Consider the following 18,649-nt stretch of genomic DNA (forward strand, 5'->3'; position numbering starts at 1 on the left):
TTCCATTTGAAAAAAAATTGTTTTGAAAGGATTAGTTGCATATTAAAGAAATGGACAAATAGTGGGAAAATGGGTCAATGGTGTAGAGTGACAGTACTCTCTGAACTGGGGTGTTACTTCAGTAGGTAGAAATATTCCTTTTCCATGTCAGACAACAAAGGGATGTGTCTCTCTCAACTGACAGAACGTAAATGTAATGCCATGCAGCTGGCAGACACAAGGCAAGTGAGAGCTGGGTTTCAGAAGAGGTCTTATGCAGTTAAAAATATCTAGCTAAAAAGTTGTTTTGTGGTAAGAACAAAATGAAAGCAGACAAAAAGACAGAATCTGAGTAATGAAGCAAAGATAATCAATCATGTTTTAGAGTTACTGTGTAATCGAAAAAGGATGGTGATTTAAAATTCCCCAGTGTAACAGACTTAAAATATTAGGTGGAAGATTTAGAGCTCTCCTCATAAGAAGATATACTCTTGGCATTTCTCTTTCATTACAACAAGCCCTTCCTTTTTTCCATGTGATCTCTACATCCCTGTAACATTGCCTGTATCTGTTCAAATCCTGGCATGTCTTCGTAGGGAGCCTAGAGCTTTCAGACCTAGGAGACGAAGGACAGCTCACATGTTCCGCTCCCTTGTATAAATGTGGACAGAATAAGTATTTAAAAAAAAAAAAAGATTGAGGGACTCTCTCCCACTGTTTTGGACTCTCTTATATGCAGTTGGTTCTGCTGTCATAGGTATAAAGGGCTTCCACTGGTTTCAATAGGCATGGACTTGCTGTGGCCAGGAGAGCACACATGCATTCACAAAACCGTCACCCACAGTTCCCTGAGTATTATCTTCTATATATTACCCAGAGAGGGCACAATCTTGCATTCCTTGCACACCAAAAACCTCCCACTGAAGTCAATGGAAGTTTCAGGTCTATGAAGAGTGGAGGATTGGACCCCAAGAATCTACATTTTCAAGCATATATGGGGCAGGGGAAGGAAGGGAACTGTGTGGACTGAATACAATCCAAGTTCAAACGGGGCTCACCCTGGTCGTGGCTTGGACGTGCTACCACAGTATAAACCCTAAGCAATAATCATCATCTGTATTACATTTTTAAACAAGGACCTATTTTGAAAACATAAATCCCTTGCTGTCCTAGGACTACCGATGAAGTAAGGGCTTTGTTATGTAAAGATGATGTCAGTTAATTGTCTGTGGGCTGTAGATGAAATGTGCAACCAGGTGTGGAAGACGAAATCCAAGAAAGCAGAGATAGACAAAGGGCCTGATTCTTCACTGGGCTACTCCAGTTTTATACTAGTGTAATTCCACTGAAATCAATGGTGCTTTGCCAGCATTAGCACAGTAAGGGCCAGATCCAAAGATCTGTTGAGATCTGTAGGGGTCATTCCACGAATTTCAATGGTGCAGGATTAGGCCCCCGAGTTTTAAAAAGAAGCTGGAAGCTCAGCGTATCAGTCTAAACTACGCTGGTTTGGGCATATTTTCTGTGAAACAACAACAACAAATATTTAAAACAACAACACTCCCAGGCAACATACTTTCGACTGACTACCGGAGGAGTTACACTGTTGGTTTTAAAGAAAACGGAAATTATAGCATGCAGGTTGGACGATCTAGCCCAGTTTATGTTTTTGAATAACCTGTTTTTTTAGGGGGCGAACAAGATTTTTCAGTTTAAAAAAAACAATCTGACTTTTAGTAGAATTCATTCACTGCCAGACTAATAAATTACTGCATTAGTCACATTAAGGTAAACAAGCACTTGATGATCTTGAAGCAGGTGAAATATCAAAAAAGCTCAACTTTCTTAAAGTATCTATTTGCATCCATTAATTTAAAATGGGAAATTATTTACAAGTACATATTGGATAGCTAAAATAGAGTGAATATAAAGTAATTTATTTGAAAGGTTGTTTTCAAATATTTTATTCAGTTTCATGATCACAGTTAATGTACTTTAGCATGTTAGACACATGAATTAACATGTGCATTTTAAAAAATATCAAATTAGGTATAAGTTTTTAAAGAAAGGCATTTTATAAATGTGATTATTAACTTTAACTACACACATCTAAGAAGGCAAGAGCTCTATCAGACCACTGAATGGAAATAATTACTACAAAACATGTTTACACCAAACTTTAGAGCAAATAAAGACAAATTATGGCCCAGAAGTCAATGGAATTATGTGTGAGAATAAAGGTTGAAGGATCAGGCCCTATGAAAAAAGACAATAGAAATTCAGTCATGTTTCAACTGTTGATAGACTGAAAGACCTGATGGCCAAAGCAAACTCTGTTTAAGGGTAGGATTTTCTAACGTGGCTAAGTGAGTAGCTCAATGGGGTTTGTATTCGTTACTCACTTTAGACACTTTGAAAAATCTCACCGTACCATGTGACATGCAAGGGAAAGACTGAAACCTATGAAAATAAAGTTCATAAGACAGTGTGAGAAACCTCAGGCTGTCTTACAGTTGAACTCCCGAGCGTAAAATACTTAGTTCATGGAGAAAAAGTTGCCAGTCACTGCTCTGCATTACATTTCTTTGGTCACTTTCAAAGTTCCAGCCCTTGGTGTGAAGATGATTGTTGTTTTACTTTTGTGAGTAAAAAGGGTAGGATTAGAGTGTTATTTTAGGAGGCATGTTTAGCCACGTAATTGCTATTTCAGATTGTGAGGTAACACACATCTTTTTCCACTGAAGCATATGGAGTTTCTACCTGGTACTTGATAACACAATCAGAATCCAGTAATTAGAAAATAATTCTCTGGGAAAACTTAATGAATGTTAAAATGTTAGTATTTGTTCAAAGTCCAATGTAAATTAAGGTCCCAGTTCACGAAAACATCCAGAGTCAGGACAGCACACAAACACATGCTTAACATTTAAGCACGTGCTGAAGAGTTTAGTAAGTTTGAGTTTACATACTTTACTGAATTAGGGCATAAAATTGGTTCTCTCTGGATGGCTGCCTTAATGAACTGCAAACAAGTTTAAGGTACGGTGTGTCCTCTCTACAGTCTTCTTCAAAAAGATGTCAATTTAATTATTAGAAAATTAGCAAGGCTAACTTGGTATTTAATTGAAAAGCATAAACCTCACTGTGACTTTTTATTGGGGAATTGAGGGGAAGAGGTAAACTTCTCTGTCACAGTCTAAATGCAAATTTACAGCTCTATATGTCCTGAAATGCCTTAATGTTCTGACAGTTGTAGATGACTCTTTCGTACATGTACAAGGTAGAGAGAGCTAATGCTGGAAATATTACAAAATGTGACAAAGGTATCTAGAAACTCTACAATCTAACAAGCACAGGAAAGATTGTCTAATGGATAAAACATGGTTTATGACATATGAGTTGCACAATTATGTTTTCAGGTGAAATCATGATATAGTAAATGTAACCCACTAAGTATTAAAAGCAGCTTTTGGATTACTCCGTTTCCTTTGGGAATATCTGAAGTTAATCACCTGATGAGCTCTACATTTTCTGTTGTCACAAAAACCATCTTATTGAACCAATAAGAGCGAAATGACGATGTCTGACAATCTATATGAATAGGACACAAAAGTCAAAAGCATAACAGCAATATAAATAGTACGACTTTCACTGTATATTTTGTGTTACACTGTTCCCTCTGTATAAATATTGTTCTTGGAAATTAAAACATACCATGATATAAAAATGGCATTGATGGCTGAACAGATTACATTCCATTTAAAATGAAAACAGAAAGCAAATGGAAGTCAACGAAAGTAGCCTTTTAGTAGAGGAAGCCCTATTAAAATTAGCATTCATCTGGGGAGGTGCAGCCAACAATCACTGTACACAATAGCATCATGCAAACCCAATGAATCATTTTTCAACCTATTTTTTCTTTTACAGAATGTAAAGCCTTTTACCTCTCCTTTGTTGCTGTAACTTCACCAAGCTGAGAAGAGGCCTTCTTTTCTCTGACACCCTCTCAACTGTCTCAAGTCTATGGCTTCAGAGCATATTCCAGTATTTGTCCAGTAGCTAAATAGGCAGCCCAGTTTAGAACTGGTTCACATTAATGCCTCATACTAGAAGACGTATGCTTTATCATTAAAAGGTCATCCAGAGTAATGAATGTCCTTTTTCTGGGGCAAGTTACAACTCTCTTGGGTTTCAACCATGGATGCAAAGTGGCAATACATAGAGACAAAGACTGCACAGTGCCTACCAGTTTCATGCTACATAGACAGAGTGTCACTCAACAAAATAAGGGGGGAAAAATGACAAAAGAGTTGAAATTCAAATACACGCTCATATGGTTCTCTCATTCCCTTGTCCCTGCTTCCTTTCCCAACCCAATGTTTATTTTCTATTTCAAACCTCATGCACCGACACTATAAACTGGGAATTGAAACGAACAAAAAATCCTTGCTCATGACTTTGGGACACTGAATTAGTATAAAAGAGCATTCAATCACCTTAAATAAATATATTCGATGTCTGGAATTACAGCACATTCAAGGGATAAATACTGCCATAATTACAACAGCATGATTTAATCTCCATACCATTTTTGATCAATTTTGGTCTAATCTGGACTATAAGACAATGTGGGGATCAGAACCTGCATCTCAAATGCTCTGCAGAACATTCTTCCCGTATTCGTTTACAGTACTGAAACAATTAAAAAAAATTACAGTATTTTTCTCCCAGCTGCTTATGTCTGTAGCTTTAGCTACTATAATACACTTTGTATACCTCAAAACGACACACAAAATAACAAAGATCACCAAATAAATAAAAGCAAAAGAAAACTGGAACAGTACTGCATTTTACACTTGAAACAAGATTCCTCACTTCCACCAAGAATTCAGAGAGGACTGGGATAATTGCTTTTTGTTTTTTAAAAGAAAGATTTATACATAGGTTCAGATCCAGAAATTAAGTTTAAATGCAAAAATATCAACAGGTTTAGCTAAGTGAGAATGGGTTCAGTAAAGAATGATACAACATAATCAGAATAAACAAAGCAGAAAAGCATCATATTTTGGTTTGCTTGAGATATACATAAGGTGCAACAATTTCTTCTCTCGAGGCATTTGTGGACACATGTCAATGGGTGAAAGTATTTGCTGGTATGCTGAAGTACATATCACAGCAATACAATTTTCCAAAATGAAAGGAACGGAAAATAATAAAAATTAAAAAAACAAAAACAAACCCAATACAGGAAAATGTTGGTCTGAAATTTTCTTGTGCTAACAAATTTTGTTACCTGAAAATACTGCTACCCCTTCCAGTAGATTCAGGGGAAATTCTTGCTACTGAAATCAAGACATCACTCCGAGAACCAACAAAGGCAAATGCCTAATGAACTATAAAGCTTTGCAGGATTTCTGCTACTCTCAGTGCCTAACTGCTTAAAAATTAAGCATATCTACAAAAAGGTTTATAAGTATCTGAAAACAGTCATATCCAGTACATTGACCCAGCCCCACCCCCTCTCTAAGGAGAAGCAGATCAAGTAAGATATTGATTCACATAGAAAAAGTAATTTTTTTTTGTTTCTTTTAAAAAAGGTACCATTAATATACAGAAATATCTTAAGGAACAATACTGAAATTTAAATTGAAGAATGATGGGGTGCTCTGGCAAAAAATATATCTATTCTAGTGGGTTCTAGAGAAATAAGTTAGTACCATTGTCAAGGTGAATGGCCTGCACCATACAATATTTGGATTTCAGCTAATTATAATTTATAAAGTGGTCCAAAACGCCAACAGCCACCTCATTGTGACCCAACTGTTTTAAATGTTGACAGTTTTTCTGTTTTGTTAAAATAATTTAGAAAACGTTAATAAAATTTTATTAAAAATATTGCCACATGCTACAATGGCATAATAGGGAGTTCTTTACCAGTCTTATTTCTACCTGAATTTTAAAAAGCCTTTTAACTCTCTTATTACTATTAAACTTTATTTCCTTTTTCTTCCCTTTCTCCAACATATCTTCCTCCAGCATTTCTGAGGGTAATATTTTACATGCATTTTAATAATATTTTCTCAGCTATCTGCTTTTTATCAATACTTCATCGTTTGTTACAATGTGTGTGGTATGTTGTATAGCATTTCCCAACATATAAACTGAAGACCTGCACTTATCTACAGCAACAAAAGGCTAAAATCTAGCAACTATTAATAGAGTTACTCTCCATATGGCTATTACATCAAATTAGAATTACAAATCCCTCCCCACCCCCAAAAAACACATCAATTCAGTCAAGTATAAATAAGAATGCCTGATAGAACCATGTAAACTCTCATTATTTAAAGACTTAATTAAAGAGCTTCAAACTCAACCTAATACTATCAAAACTTCAGCCAGTATGAAGAAGACTAACAGAAGATTATTGCTGGGGTCCAATCTGGTAAATCTTTGTGCTATGATGCAAAACGTAGGGAAACATCTTGTGCTATGAAAGAAGTACCCTGTTGAATTTGTAGCTTCCGATTAATTTCTAGTAATCATTTTGCATCTGTTGGTAGGAAACAACTGCCTGGCTTATGCAATATTTTAAGTCAACAGCGTGAAGATATAGTCCAAGTGATACACTTGGTGCTGGCTTTTGGGATGTATTTATGAGAGCAGAATACATAAAGAAAACAAAAGCAAGGACAGGAACTGGCAGGTGGATCTCTGCTTGATAGCCTAACTTTAGTCAAACGTTATTCTTCAATCATGGTCTACTTGCATACAACTTACCACTTTACCAGCACAAACTAGAACTGGCTCTTTTTATACAATCTACAAAGCCAATTTAGATTGTGCACAGTAATTACAACAATTCCAGTGTCTGTCAAATGTAAAAGGTATGTATATCAGTGTGCATGTATACTGAAGTCATGTCTTCAAGGTTTTCAGAATAGTGAAGTAATACTAAGGTCACTTCTGAACAATGTATTTGTAGTATTTTTTTTTGTTTTTGTTTACATGAGCATTTCACCCAGTCATTTAGACCTCTATGCAAAATAAAGGAACCCTCCAATGCACGAAAGACCAGTCCATAATCTGCAGTATTGTTCTTTCCCATATGCCACTCCTTTTTCTAATGCAAATCATTCTGGTTATTCAATGCTAAATTAAAAAAAACAAAAACAAACTCACTCAACACAGCCTGTCAGAATTTTTGCCAGTAAACTCTACCACTGTGGTGGCAAATATAAAAGTGCAGAACATCTGGACCACATGGTTGAGCAAACACCGCTAACAATGGTACATCTGTCCATGCTGCCTTGAGTTCTCCAGAACAGGTTTTTAAATTCATTCTACAATATAAATGTAGGCATAACCTATTATATAAACCATCTTAGAACTTAAATCTTCATGTACAAAAATGACTAAGAATATCTAATAACTAGTGCAGTGCGTCAGTGTTTTTTTTTTTGTTTTGTATTTTTGTTTAGAGTAACTAGGTATTATATGAAACTAGTTTCCATACCCTCTGGATGCTGTGTGAGCTACTGTAAAGGCAGCCTTTTTCACAGAAACCACCTATTTACTGTTTAAAAGCCTTCAATAGAAAGCAAGCTCCAGGATCATTCCATTTCTTTTCATTATTAGACAAATAACACCACCTTCCTAGATTCTGGGTTCCAATTGGAGGACTTGGCCCAAGTTGCTAACTTCTGGCTTCAAGTGAAATCTGGGCCACTCACAGCAATAAGCACTTGTTTGCAAGTCTATATTTTCCATCATATGGACTGACTAGCTTCCCTTGGTAAAGACAAGGCTAGGATATTAGGTAAAGCACAATGTTTTACAATAAGGTGGAGCTTCACTGGTCGGCGCAGGAAATAAGCACCGGAGCCTGAGACATTTCTTTTGGCTGTCCATCACGTGGGAGAGGTGCTGCCTTCTGACTTCTAAAAAAAAACAAACAGAGGAAAACATCCATAATTATATGCAAAATGGTAGATTTTTGAGACTAGAAAGCATGAAACGCATGGATGAAGTCATTTATTGTCTTATTCTACAGAACCATAAATTGCGGTTGCACTAATACATTATCTATTTTGTGGCATGCTACAAGGAAATAGAGAAAATGTCTTATGAAGCCAACGTGAAACAAATTGGAAGTCTTGATGGCATCTGACTAGGCACAGAAGCACAACAGAAAATACAGAGCTAAACAATAAATTACAGGCACACAAGGGCTGCTGTTCATATTGTGACACAGCCGGAGACCTGAGAAACAAAAGAATATTGCTTCCTTGTGGCAAGAGAACATAAACACACAATGAGGCACATGCTGAAAATAAACATCTACTATGGATTTGAGTTAAAGCAATACGGTGAAATACTTCCCTCATCCCATTTACACTTACTGCATTTCAGGAAGCAGTAAACAGCTCATTCAATGACTTGTGAGTGACAAAGTATTTTGGTTCCTCTAGAATCTGCTGCCAACTTTTCATGACCAACTCCAGCAAAACCTCCATGTTGTTATTATATTTATGTTAGTTTGTACATGATACCCCTGTTCAGGACTTCGTAAAGACAAACTCCAAAAGAAGTCCATGTTCACCAGTATTATGTGCTGGCATTCAACATAAATCGTGGAAGCAGATGGACTTTGGAGATTTCATTTCTAGTTCATCTTTTAAATTTGCACAGACAGCCTATCTCTGCATTTTAACTACAAAAATAGTGATGACTTGTGAGGTTAATGTAACATATCAAATACATAGTAACAAAAGCTTTGGGCCTATGTAACCAAATGCAACCCTGTATTCAGACCACACATACTAGTGTAATAATCTTTGCACAAAATATGCCCTGTGAGGTATCATTTGAAAACTAACAACTCACTGGTCAATACTATTGTGGTGAAACGTATGTAGCAACATTATATGTAGAGTTATGAGTTCCCTCCGTATGAGGTTGGTAGCACATGTTCAAATCCACATAGCCCTGATTAGGCAGCAGGTCTATCTTACACAAAGGAGCATGTGTTTACCTCAAGTTACTATAAGTAGTAAACAGGGTCCCTGAGACAGCAAGAGGGAGACAAGGCAAATCTATATGTCAGCATACACAGGAGAGAAGAAAAGAGCATGGGTGCACCTTCACCCCCAGATTCCTGTCGCCTTCTTTACTGTTTGAATAAGCTTTGCTTTGAGAGGAAATCCTCAGAAGAATCCACTTCAAGGAGGGACTGGACTATAAAAATGAGGGGCAAAAACACACCAGGGAATCTCACTCTCTCTCTCATTCGCCTAAGACAACAAAGGATACTTCTGGGGGAATTCTGTGTCAGTGTGCGCACATAATTCAAGAGCCGTGCATAATTTTTTTCCCCACAGAAAATAACTTTTACTGGAAAGTTGCTGAAGTTCTGCCTTTTTCTCACCAGAGGTCAATGTGGGGCTAGAACAGAGCCTGCGCTCCCAGACAGCCCCAGCTACCATAGGGAAGAGAAAGGCTGAGTGCCTTCTTCACAGTGCCTCTCAGTCCAGGTCAGGAGACACGGGATATGGGGAGACAGACAGCATGGGGCACATGGGGCTGCTGGGACAGGACAGGGGTTCATAAGGGCTAGTGGGGAAGGACAGACTGGGCCAGGGGCTGAATGGGAGTGGAGGCACAGGGCCACAGGGGGAAGGGAGTGCAGGGAAGCAAGGTGACTGAGTGGGTACACAGAGACACATGGGAACAGGGAGTAGATGGTGCAGGGGCACATGGGGGAAGGGGGTGGCTATGTGGTGGCACAGAGACACAAGGACAGGGGGAGGAGGTGCCGGGACACTTGGGGGTGCAGGACACATAGGGATGGGGGCAGATGTGCCTGACTAAATGGGAGAGGCTAGAGGTCAGCCAGGGTCTGCATGGGGGAAGCTCCCTAAGAATCCCTCCCCATGTTTCCTCCCCCAAAACCCATTCCATACTTTTCCACCCATACCCAACAACCCTCCAAGGCTCCTTCCCAGCAATTACTTCCCGCTCCCTCAGCGCCTCCTCTTCCCCCGACTCCCCCAAGCCTTTGCACTGCTTCTGAGGGGTGTGGAAAATATGTTTCTGTATTGCAGTTTAAACGAATTATTACTCAGAGTTCTCTATTAATATGCCTAGCAAAGAATCCCGAATCTTTTTTGTTGTCTGTATTGTTACAGACATACTTCCTGACATGTATTTTTAAATAAATTGCCAAAATAATTGAAACTGGTGTGATTATATTGTGTTATTTTGACAAATAAAATACGCAGAATTTTTCAAATTTTAAAGTATTGTGTGCAGAATTTTCAATATTTTGGTGCACAATTCCCCCAGGAATAAAAGGAACCAGACTGATGGACTTTTGGAGGGGTTCTGACCAGAGAATTTGGTCAGCTCTGTTGCAGGGAACACGTGGTAAGGATTTTATCTAGAACCAAGTCTAACCTGTTAAGTTTTAGTTACTAGAAAGCATTTTATTTTTATTTCTCATAATCATTTCTGACTTTAACACCTTATACCTGTACTCACTTCAAATCTCTCTCTTTGTAGTTAAAAAAATTTGTTTCATTCTTTCATCAAAACTAACCCAGTGTTGTGTTTAAACTGAATTGTCTGGTAACTCCAGTAAAAGTAGGAAACTGTTGTTCACTGACCCCCTCACAGGGGCCATGGACCTTTACTGTCTGAACTGTCCAGGAGAGGCCTGGATAGTGCAGAACACACATTTTGGGGGAAAAAATCTGGAAATGGGAGTGTGTTAGAGCCATCCTGCAAATGATAACCAAGGCTGGTGGAAGCCAAAGTGTTGACTGGAGCGTGGCTGGCAGGCTGTAGCTATACACAGACACTCAGGGTATGACCTGCATGCTGTCTGTGAGAGGCCCAGGTTGGGAAAGCATTGGGAGGAACCCAAGGTTGCAGAGCAGGTGGTGACACAGACCCTCACTGGTCTGGATTGCACCCCAGACTGTGACAGCCTCATTCTCCTTTTAAGTTACTTTACACCACTCTGGGAGTGTTAAGGTGCCTTAAAGTGGGTGAAGGTGCAGGTGTGTTTTGCACCCATTCTAAGGCACCTTAACAACTGCCAACATAAAGAAGAATTGGGTCCTTTGTATTTAGTAATGACATATGCTAGGTAAAGGAAGGTTACTGATCCTATAACAACTGGAGTTCTTCAAGATGTGCTGTCCCTATGGGTATTCACTGTGGGTGCACACTGTGACTGCTATTTGCACTGCCTGATATGACTGTCCCTTGAGGAGCCAGATGTCTAAATAGAGTAATACATGACAGCATTAATGGCATAGGTGTACTGCCACTGCAGACGTGACCTCTGTAAAAACCCTCGGGGCTGCTGAAAGGACAAAGTGGAGCACTTTGTATTTGAAATGGTCTCAGCCCTCCATAAAACGCAGGTATCTCTGGGTGGATAGCGCATCCTAAATCAAAAACTGCAAACCAGTCACCTTCATTCAGAGGGAATTATCACAGCCAGGGTAATCAGCCTGCATCCTGAGTGGCAGATGAAGACATTCAACTGCCTGAGGTCCAGGATGGGTCCACCCCTCCTCCTTTCTGGGCATTAGGAAGTATTTGGAATAAAAGCCCTTCCCCTTGCGTTAAGGAGTTACTGGCTCTATAGATGGTAAGTGGATTAGGGAGTCTACCTCCTGCCTGAGAAGCCTCTCCTGTGAAGAATCCTTGCAGAGGAACAGTGAAGGAAGTTTTGGAAAAGGGGTAGACAGGAACTTGATTGTGTTGAGGTGTTGTCTAAGACCCATTTGTCCGTAGTTAAGTGCTGCCACATTGGAAGAAAACAGGTCAGACGGCCACCAAAGGGGGTGGGGAAGACTGGTTGTGTGAGGACTGGTTGATGGCTCTTGAGTGTCCCTCCAAATGACAGCTTGATAAACGGCTGTGTCTCAAGAAGGAACAGTGGTGGAGTAGTGCGTCTTGCACGCTATACCATCTGGCACTTTCTCAGTGGCTCATAGGACTCCTGGGGATAGATCAGCTGTGGGCTTGGCTGGTATCTATACTGTGGCAGTTTAGAATATTTTCTGTGATGTGCTGGGATGTATATTCCAGAGGCACCCGAGTCTTTAAGTGACAGAAGTGATTCATCAGTTCTTTCAGTGAAAAAGTTGTTGCCCTTGAAGGGGAGATCTACCACCACCTGTACATCCTTTGGGAACCCCAATGCCTGCAACCAAGAAGCCCCTCTAACAACCACTAAGATAGCCATGGAGTGAAAAGCTATGTCTGCTCCCATCAGTGAAGCATGAAGGGATTACCTGGCCTCCAGTTTTCCTTCATCTAGAATAGCTGGAATTGGGGCCTACATTCCTGGGGCAATTTACTGATGAACTCAGAGAGACTGTTAATAACGTCGTATTTTGACGTGGGTTCCTGGTAGTTTGCAACATGGAAGAGTAGAGTGGCTGGAGAAAAGCTCTTTCTGCCAAAGAGATCTAGTCTCTTGTGATCCTTGCATGTACCGTGGTGAAATGTATTTCACTCTGTGACCACTTGGACAAGCACGGAGTTTTGGGTTTGGTTGTGAGAACAACTATTCTGTGCCCACAGAGGGAACAAAATACTTCTTTTCAACCTTCTTCGGGGTAGGAGCACAAGTAGCTGGTGTAACTTCTTGATGATATTTTTCAAGATTTACAGGTTGGTTCAGAAACGAGAGCTAAAGCTAGAAGCTTCTTTGCCTCCATTTATCCTTTTGATTCAGTTTTCGCTCTCATGAGACCTTTGTCTGAAAAATCAAATGCTTTGATTGTATCTTTACAAATTAAGGTCTTGGACATTGTTACAGCTTCTTGACTGATATACACCATCTTAACTGTCTGAACCAGATTACAGAGGCTTATATCAATTCCCAAGTTAAGGCACCAGTATTACTGGGAAAGAAGATATTTGATTATTTGCAGGTCACCTACTCTGAGGAATATGACCCTGAGCAAGAGTACAAAATGAGTCACTGTCCAAGCCAGACCCCTGCTTGGTTTCGAGATCCTACTAATGCATTCACAAAACAGACATATTTGAAGAGATCTCCGGATTTGAAGTACAGCAAGTGCTCGCAGTTATGGTGCAGGAGATGGATCCGACTTATAAGGAGAAGAAACAAAAGATCCTTCCAGTTATCACGTGCCTGAAAGACCTCAACACAACAAAATGAGAAAACTTCACTTAAGGATTTCCTTTTTGCAAAATGCAATCTTAACAGCTGGTGATGGAATGGACTCAGTCCAAACACATGTTGAGAAGAACTTTTGAACAAATTTAGTTTGCATGAACTAATCAGACATTCATCTGGGCTCAAAAAGGGACTTTAAAATTTGTGGACTGCCTTAATTAGCAAAGAATCACTGTAACTTCTACAATAGAAGACCAAAGCTTTAGCTGGATGAAACTGGTTAAAAAGATGCCAAGATCTACCTCGACTGGACTGTTTGTTCTTTCTTGCTTGGGAAACGGACATAGATGACTCCCTGCACATGGAGAAAATAATGGAAAAGTGGAGTGCAATTAAATCACGGAAAATTTCCCTTGATTTCAAAACATTTAAAATAATTATTATTGCCTGTTTTGTTGCTTCATCATAGGCTGCAGGATTGCTGGTTTAGTTAGCCTGCAACCCTGACACTATTCAGTTAAATTCTGGGAACAGTTTGGTAAATTTTTTAGACTTCACCCCCAACCCCCAATTTGAGATCCTAACTGGTACCCCCTGGTGTGCCAAATGTCATTCCAAAATCACCTCATTAATAGGGAGTGCCACTTTGGAGGGAGCCATTGATTTAGGAGCTTGTGTGTGGGATCCTGAATCTCTTCCAGTGGGATCTAAAGGGTTTTAGCAATCCTCTGGAGAAGTTCTTGTTACGGCCTGTAAGCATCTGGAGGGGTCGGGGAGGGGTCATCCCTTCATCCAGAGATGAAGATGATGCCATCAGCAGCTCCAACAGAGCTGGCTGCTCCAATTCCTCTGGAAAGTGTTCTGCTGGTGGTGATCTCTGTCGAGAGCAGGGCCCCGTGTGGTCAAAGTCTGGGAGTCAATAGTAAGTGTCCCAAGCACTCCAGTATGGTCAATGGGCAGGATCATAGGGGTAGGGGCAGACCCCTTGGGGGGTATCATTGATCCCTGTCATCAGGTATGGGTCCAGCAGATGTAAGCGTCTCTGGGATGCTTTAGAAACCCTACCTGGGCTGATGCCCAGAATGGGGACTTGTTGGAACTGGAGGTATTGGCTCCTGCTCTTCCTTAGAGTATGAGATGTCTGACTCAAATGGCAGCTCTCCAAGCCATACTCTGGTGAGAAGCGTGCTACCAGCACTGGAGCGTCCCCAGCTCTGCTAGTGGTCAGGATTGGTGAGTGATGGGTGGGGAGTGCAGTGATGTGTCTCACTCGCACCAGGTCCAACAGGATCAGTGAATCCTGGTCCGTGTAAATTGTCACGTCCTTAAGAAGGGCGTACACTAAGGTGTGGCAGGAGGAAAACTGGCCAGAATCGTCAGTATGGGATCTGTCAATGCAGCTTGAGGTACAGTGTCATGAGGTACTGCTGGTGGCAGACGGCGAATATTCTTGACTGTCCGTATACAGTTTCGTGAGTAGTTTTGGGCCACTGGAAGCTCACGGTACTATCAGTGCTGGCCTGTCTTCCCCATGAGCTCCAGGCACACCGCTCCAGGGTGTGGAGTCTCACTTAGTCCCGAGGAAAGGGGAGTTGCCACCCTCTTCTTCAAGGACTTATGGGACAATTCTGTCTTCTTATGTGGGTGTTTCTCTCTACCCTCATTGTGTTTCCTCTTAGAGGAGTCGTTGGGCCAGCTTGAAGATGCCGGAGGGGCACTGGTGGGAGGTTCTGGTCAATGCGGCAGAGAGCAAGAGAATCCCAGATCAGATAAAAGCCCCACGGAGAACTCCATCAGATGCCTGAACTCCAGGGACTACCTGCTATGAGGGGGAAAGGATTGCAGATGTCACATTCTGATGGCAGTAAAGGTAGCTCTCATGCAGGTCACTTACTGTAAGACCCAGCAGGCAAGGCAAGGCTTGAAGCATGAGACCTGGGGCTTAAGCACTCAAAACGTTGGTGGAATAAGGGAACCCCTTGATCCCTGTTAACTAACTACAACTTATAAATTGACTAACTATGAGAGAAAAATGATAATAAAAACTGTTTATAATACGTACAGGTTAAAGCCCAAGTAGGTTCGAAGGCTATGGACATAGGAGAGTCCCATCCCAGATGTGAGTGGTAGAAAGGAACTGACGAGTCAATCGGTCTGTGCCACCTCTTATGCCCTCAGTTTGCAGCATGAGGAGGTGCAGATATGGAACTTTGGACACTGCTATGGAAGAATTTCTGGTCCGGAGTGTTTAGAGTACATGCACACCCACAGTGAATACCCATAAGGACCAGCACTCAAAAAAGATCTCAAGCTGACCAGAGCTGTTCCAGAAGTGTTCAGATGAAAACACTGTGGTATTTTCCAACCGGCTCTATTTAGAGAAGAGAACTTGTTTTCCATAGCCTCTGGGGCTCTGTAAAATTAATTGTTAACTAAATATAGGCAACCAAACAAAACATGTTAAACACAATAACCTTCCTGTGCTGTTCTTCCTACAACTCCCAGGTATCCTCAAAGTACTTTACACACAAAGAAAAGGGCAGCAGCAGATACTTGTAGGACAGCATGGGGTATAAGTCAGGGCAGAATCTGGCACACCAGATCCAAGTCTGTATTTTGTCTTCCATTCTCCAGGTCTGTAAGAGGCATTTGCTTAGTTTCTGTTAGAAACGAGTTCCCAGGCACTGTTTCCAAATGTGATTGCAAACCGAACAACGATTTGTCCAACCACTGCTACATCTACATGTTTGTTATTCAGACAATAGGCGGGGTGAAAGTGAGCCGGTATGGTGTACTGGTAAGAAGCCGTTACTGACCCTTATGCAGCCCACATTAAAGTGCTGCCGTGGCTTTTGCCTCCCCCGTTGGTGGTGCTTTTAAATTTTTGCCCAATGGGGACGGGAGGGCGGGGCAAAAGGGCAGCTGTAGAGTCCCGGGTGGTGGGGTCCAGGCAGCGCGGATGGGCTGCCTGCAGGAGGCTGACCCCCCCAACCCCGCCCCTCCCGCCTGAGGCCCTGCCCCTTCCGGGGTCTGGAGTCGGCCCCCGTACTGGTAAGAATTTATTATTACTTTCACCCCTGACCATATGTGACGTGTTACTTGGCCACTGCTATTAGGGAAGAATAAATTGGGAACAAAATAAGAAAAAAAAAAAAAAAAAAGGCCAAAAAGTTGAAGTAGCCCAACATCACTTCAGAACAGGCACTGCAACAGTGGAAAAAGGTGGGCAAGGAACTCTTGGACAAATGAAGGGAATGAATAAGAGTGAACCAACTTGTACTCCTTTTCTCCAGTGTAAATCGAGGCATTACCCTGGAATCAGAGAAGTTTAATTTACACCATTGTAACTCAGAATAGAATTTGATACAGCATCTCTCCTTGTCTCTCTTTGGTCTTTCATATTGCTACACATGCAAGGAAGAGGAAGTTGTTTCACACCTTTGCTTTTGTTATTAATAGGGTGGTTTTCTGCAGGGTTGAGTGGAGAGACCAAGGATATCACAGTGTGAAAGCTTTTCTTATGAGAAATGTCTTTTTAAAAGAAAATGACTTCTGCAGAAGATTGAAGTCTTTCTGCAATCAACTAAGACTTATCTGATTTTTGTTTTGTGTACGTGTGATTTTCCAAATCTCCTTGCAATTGTCAAATACACATAGCTGAATATTAAAACCAATTTTATTAACAAGGGGAATATTGACCTGGCCCATGAGGTTGTCCGTACTGTTTATAAAGGTCAGCAGTTGGCAAGACTGTCAACGTCATGAAATGATTTCTTTGAGCAGATATTTCACAAGAGTTCCTTGAGCACAGCTGGGAGCGTGTGCCTCAGCCCCATTATGGATAGGGCCCTACCAAATTCATGGCCATGAAAAACAGGTCATGGTCCGTGAAATCTGGTCTTCCGCCCCATGAAATTGTGTGCTTTCACCCTATACTATAGGGATTTCACGGGGGAGACCAGCATTTCTCAAATTGGGGGTCCTGCCCAAAAGGGAGTTGCAGGGGCATCGCGATATTATTTTAGGGGGGTCATGGTATTGCCACCCTTACTTCTGCACTGCCTTCAGAGCTGGGCAGCCGGAGAGCAGCAGCTGTTGGCCAAGTGCCCAGCTCTGAAGGCAGCACCCCGCCAACAGCAGCATAGAAGTAAGCATGGCAATACCATACCAGGCCCCCTTTACTTCTGTGCTGCTGCCTTCAGAGCTAGGTGGCCGCAGTGTGGCGGCTGTTGACTAAGGGCCCAGCTCTGCAGGCAGCAGCGCAGAAGTAAGGGTGGCCGCACCATACCGTGCCATCCTTTCTTCTGCGCTGCTGCTGGTGGCGGCTCTGCCTTCAGAGCTCGGCTTCCGGCCAGCAGTCACCAGTCTCCAGCTGCCCAGCCCTGAAGGCAGCACTGCTGCCAACAGCAGCGCAGAGGTAAGGGTAGCAGTACCTCGACCCCGTCTACAATAACCTTGCGACCACATACAGCTCCTTTTTGGGTGAGGACCCCTACAATTACAACACTGTGAAATTTCAGATTTAAATAGCTGAAATCATGAAATTTATAATTTTTAAAATCCTATGACAGTGAAATTGACCAAAACAGTCAGTGAATTTAGTAGGGCCCTAATTATGGAGGAAGGCACTAACATTCTCATATAGGCCCAGAATTCCCCACTTGCCTTCAACAGCTGGGAAGGACAGGGGGTCCTGTGGCACCCAGAGAACCACCACGTGCCTGTGGCCTTTGACTGAGAGGAGACACTTCTGGCAGAAGTCTCATGCTCAGCCTGACCAACTGCAGCTGATTTGTTCTTTTGACTCTTGTGCTGTCGCTGTGTGGGAAGTGAAGAAAGGTCTCTTTGCCTTCACCACAGCTTCTACCAAATCTCACAGGGCAGAACTGTTGTACGTGGTGCAGAACCTGGTTAATCTGGGCTGCTCCTCTCCATGAAAGCACAGAATGTTCTATGTCTTGCAGACAAAAGCACTTGGATGTCCTCAGCACTGCCTGCTTCTGCCTTGCATTGCACAGGTGTGAGGGAACAAGTGCCAAGCCTTCCCTGCTCCCGTCTCAGCAAGCCAGCGCTGCTCGCTGTGGTTCTCTTGGTGTATTATTAAAAGGCAATATCACTGGTAATTAAGCCAGTGAGCATTTCACCCTACTAAAACAGGCAAGTGCGATAAACTAAGCACTCAAGAGAAGCAGCGGTGGAAAGAAATGACAAAACCAGTTGACTCAGATGTTACAGCTTTCACATGCATTCTGAGTAAGAGGGCCGTAATGCAGAATCCTGTCAGACAACACTGGTACGCAGCAGACACTGACCTGTGTACATTTTCCATCGCTGCTACTTCTGCTAGAGCAGCTAGGCTAAAGAATGCAGACACAGTCGGCATGCCTGGCGTAATACTGTGAGTGTCCTCTGCTTCTGTGCTTCCAGAGCATTCGTCGTTGCAATCGGTCTCTGCACTTGATGCTTTTTGGAGACTACTCTGTGGTAGCTCCTTTGGTTTTTCCTCTA

At 41.7% G+C, this 18,649-nt stretch overlaps 1 protein-coding gene across 5 annotated transcripts in view; it reads right to left on the reverse strand.

The window, feature by feature from the left end:
- Positions 1-2,015: 2,015 nt before the first annotated feature.
- BBX (BBX high mobility group box domain containing) overlaps positions 2,016-18,649 on the reverse strand; it is a 180,288-nt gene continuing 163,654 nt past the window's right edge. For 2 of the 5 annotated variants that reach the window (XM_074972938.1, XM_074972927.1), the window contains exons 17-18: positions 18,454-18,646; positions 2,017-7,919 (exon numbers count right to left, since the gene is read on the reverse strand). In XM_074972938.1, the coding sequence (XP_074829039.1) occupies positions 7,832-7,919; positions 18,454-18,646 (281 nt within the window). In that variant the 3' untranslated portion in view covers positions 2,017-7,831. Of the gene's footprint in view, positions 7,920-18,453; positions 18,647-18,649 lie in introns of all 5 variants that reach the window. The other 3 variants (XM_074972945.1, XM_074972962.1, XM_074972955.1) reach the window with 3 other exon arrangements.

Source organism: Natator depressus, chromosome 1 (assembly GCF_965152275.1).
Source record: "Natator depressus isolate rNatDep1 chromosome 1, rNatDep2.hap1, whole genome shotgun sequence".
Lineage (NCBI taxonomy): Eukaryota > Metazoa > Chordata > Testudines > Cheloniidae > Natator > Natator depressus.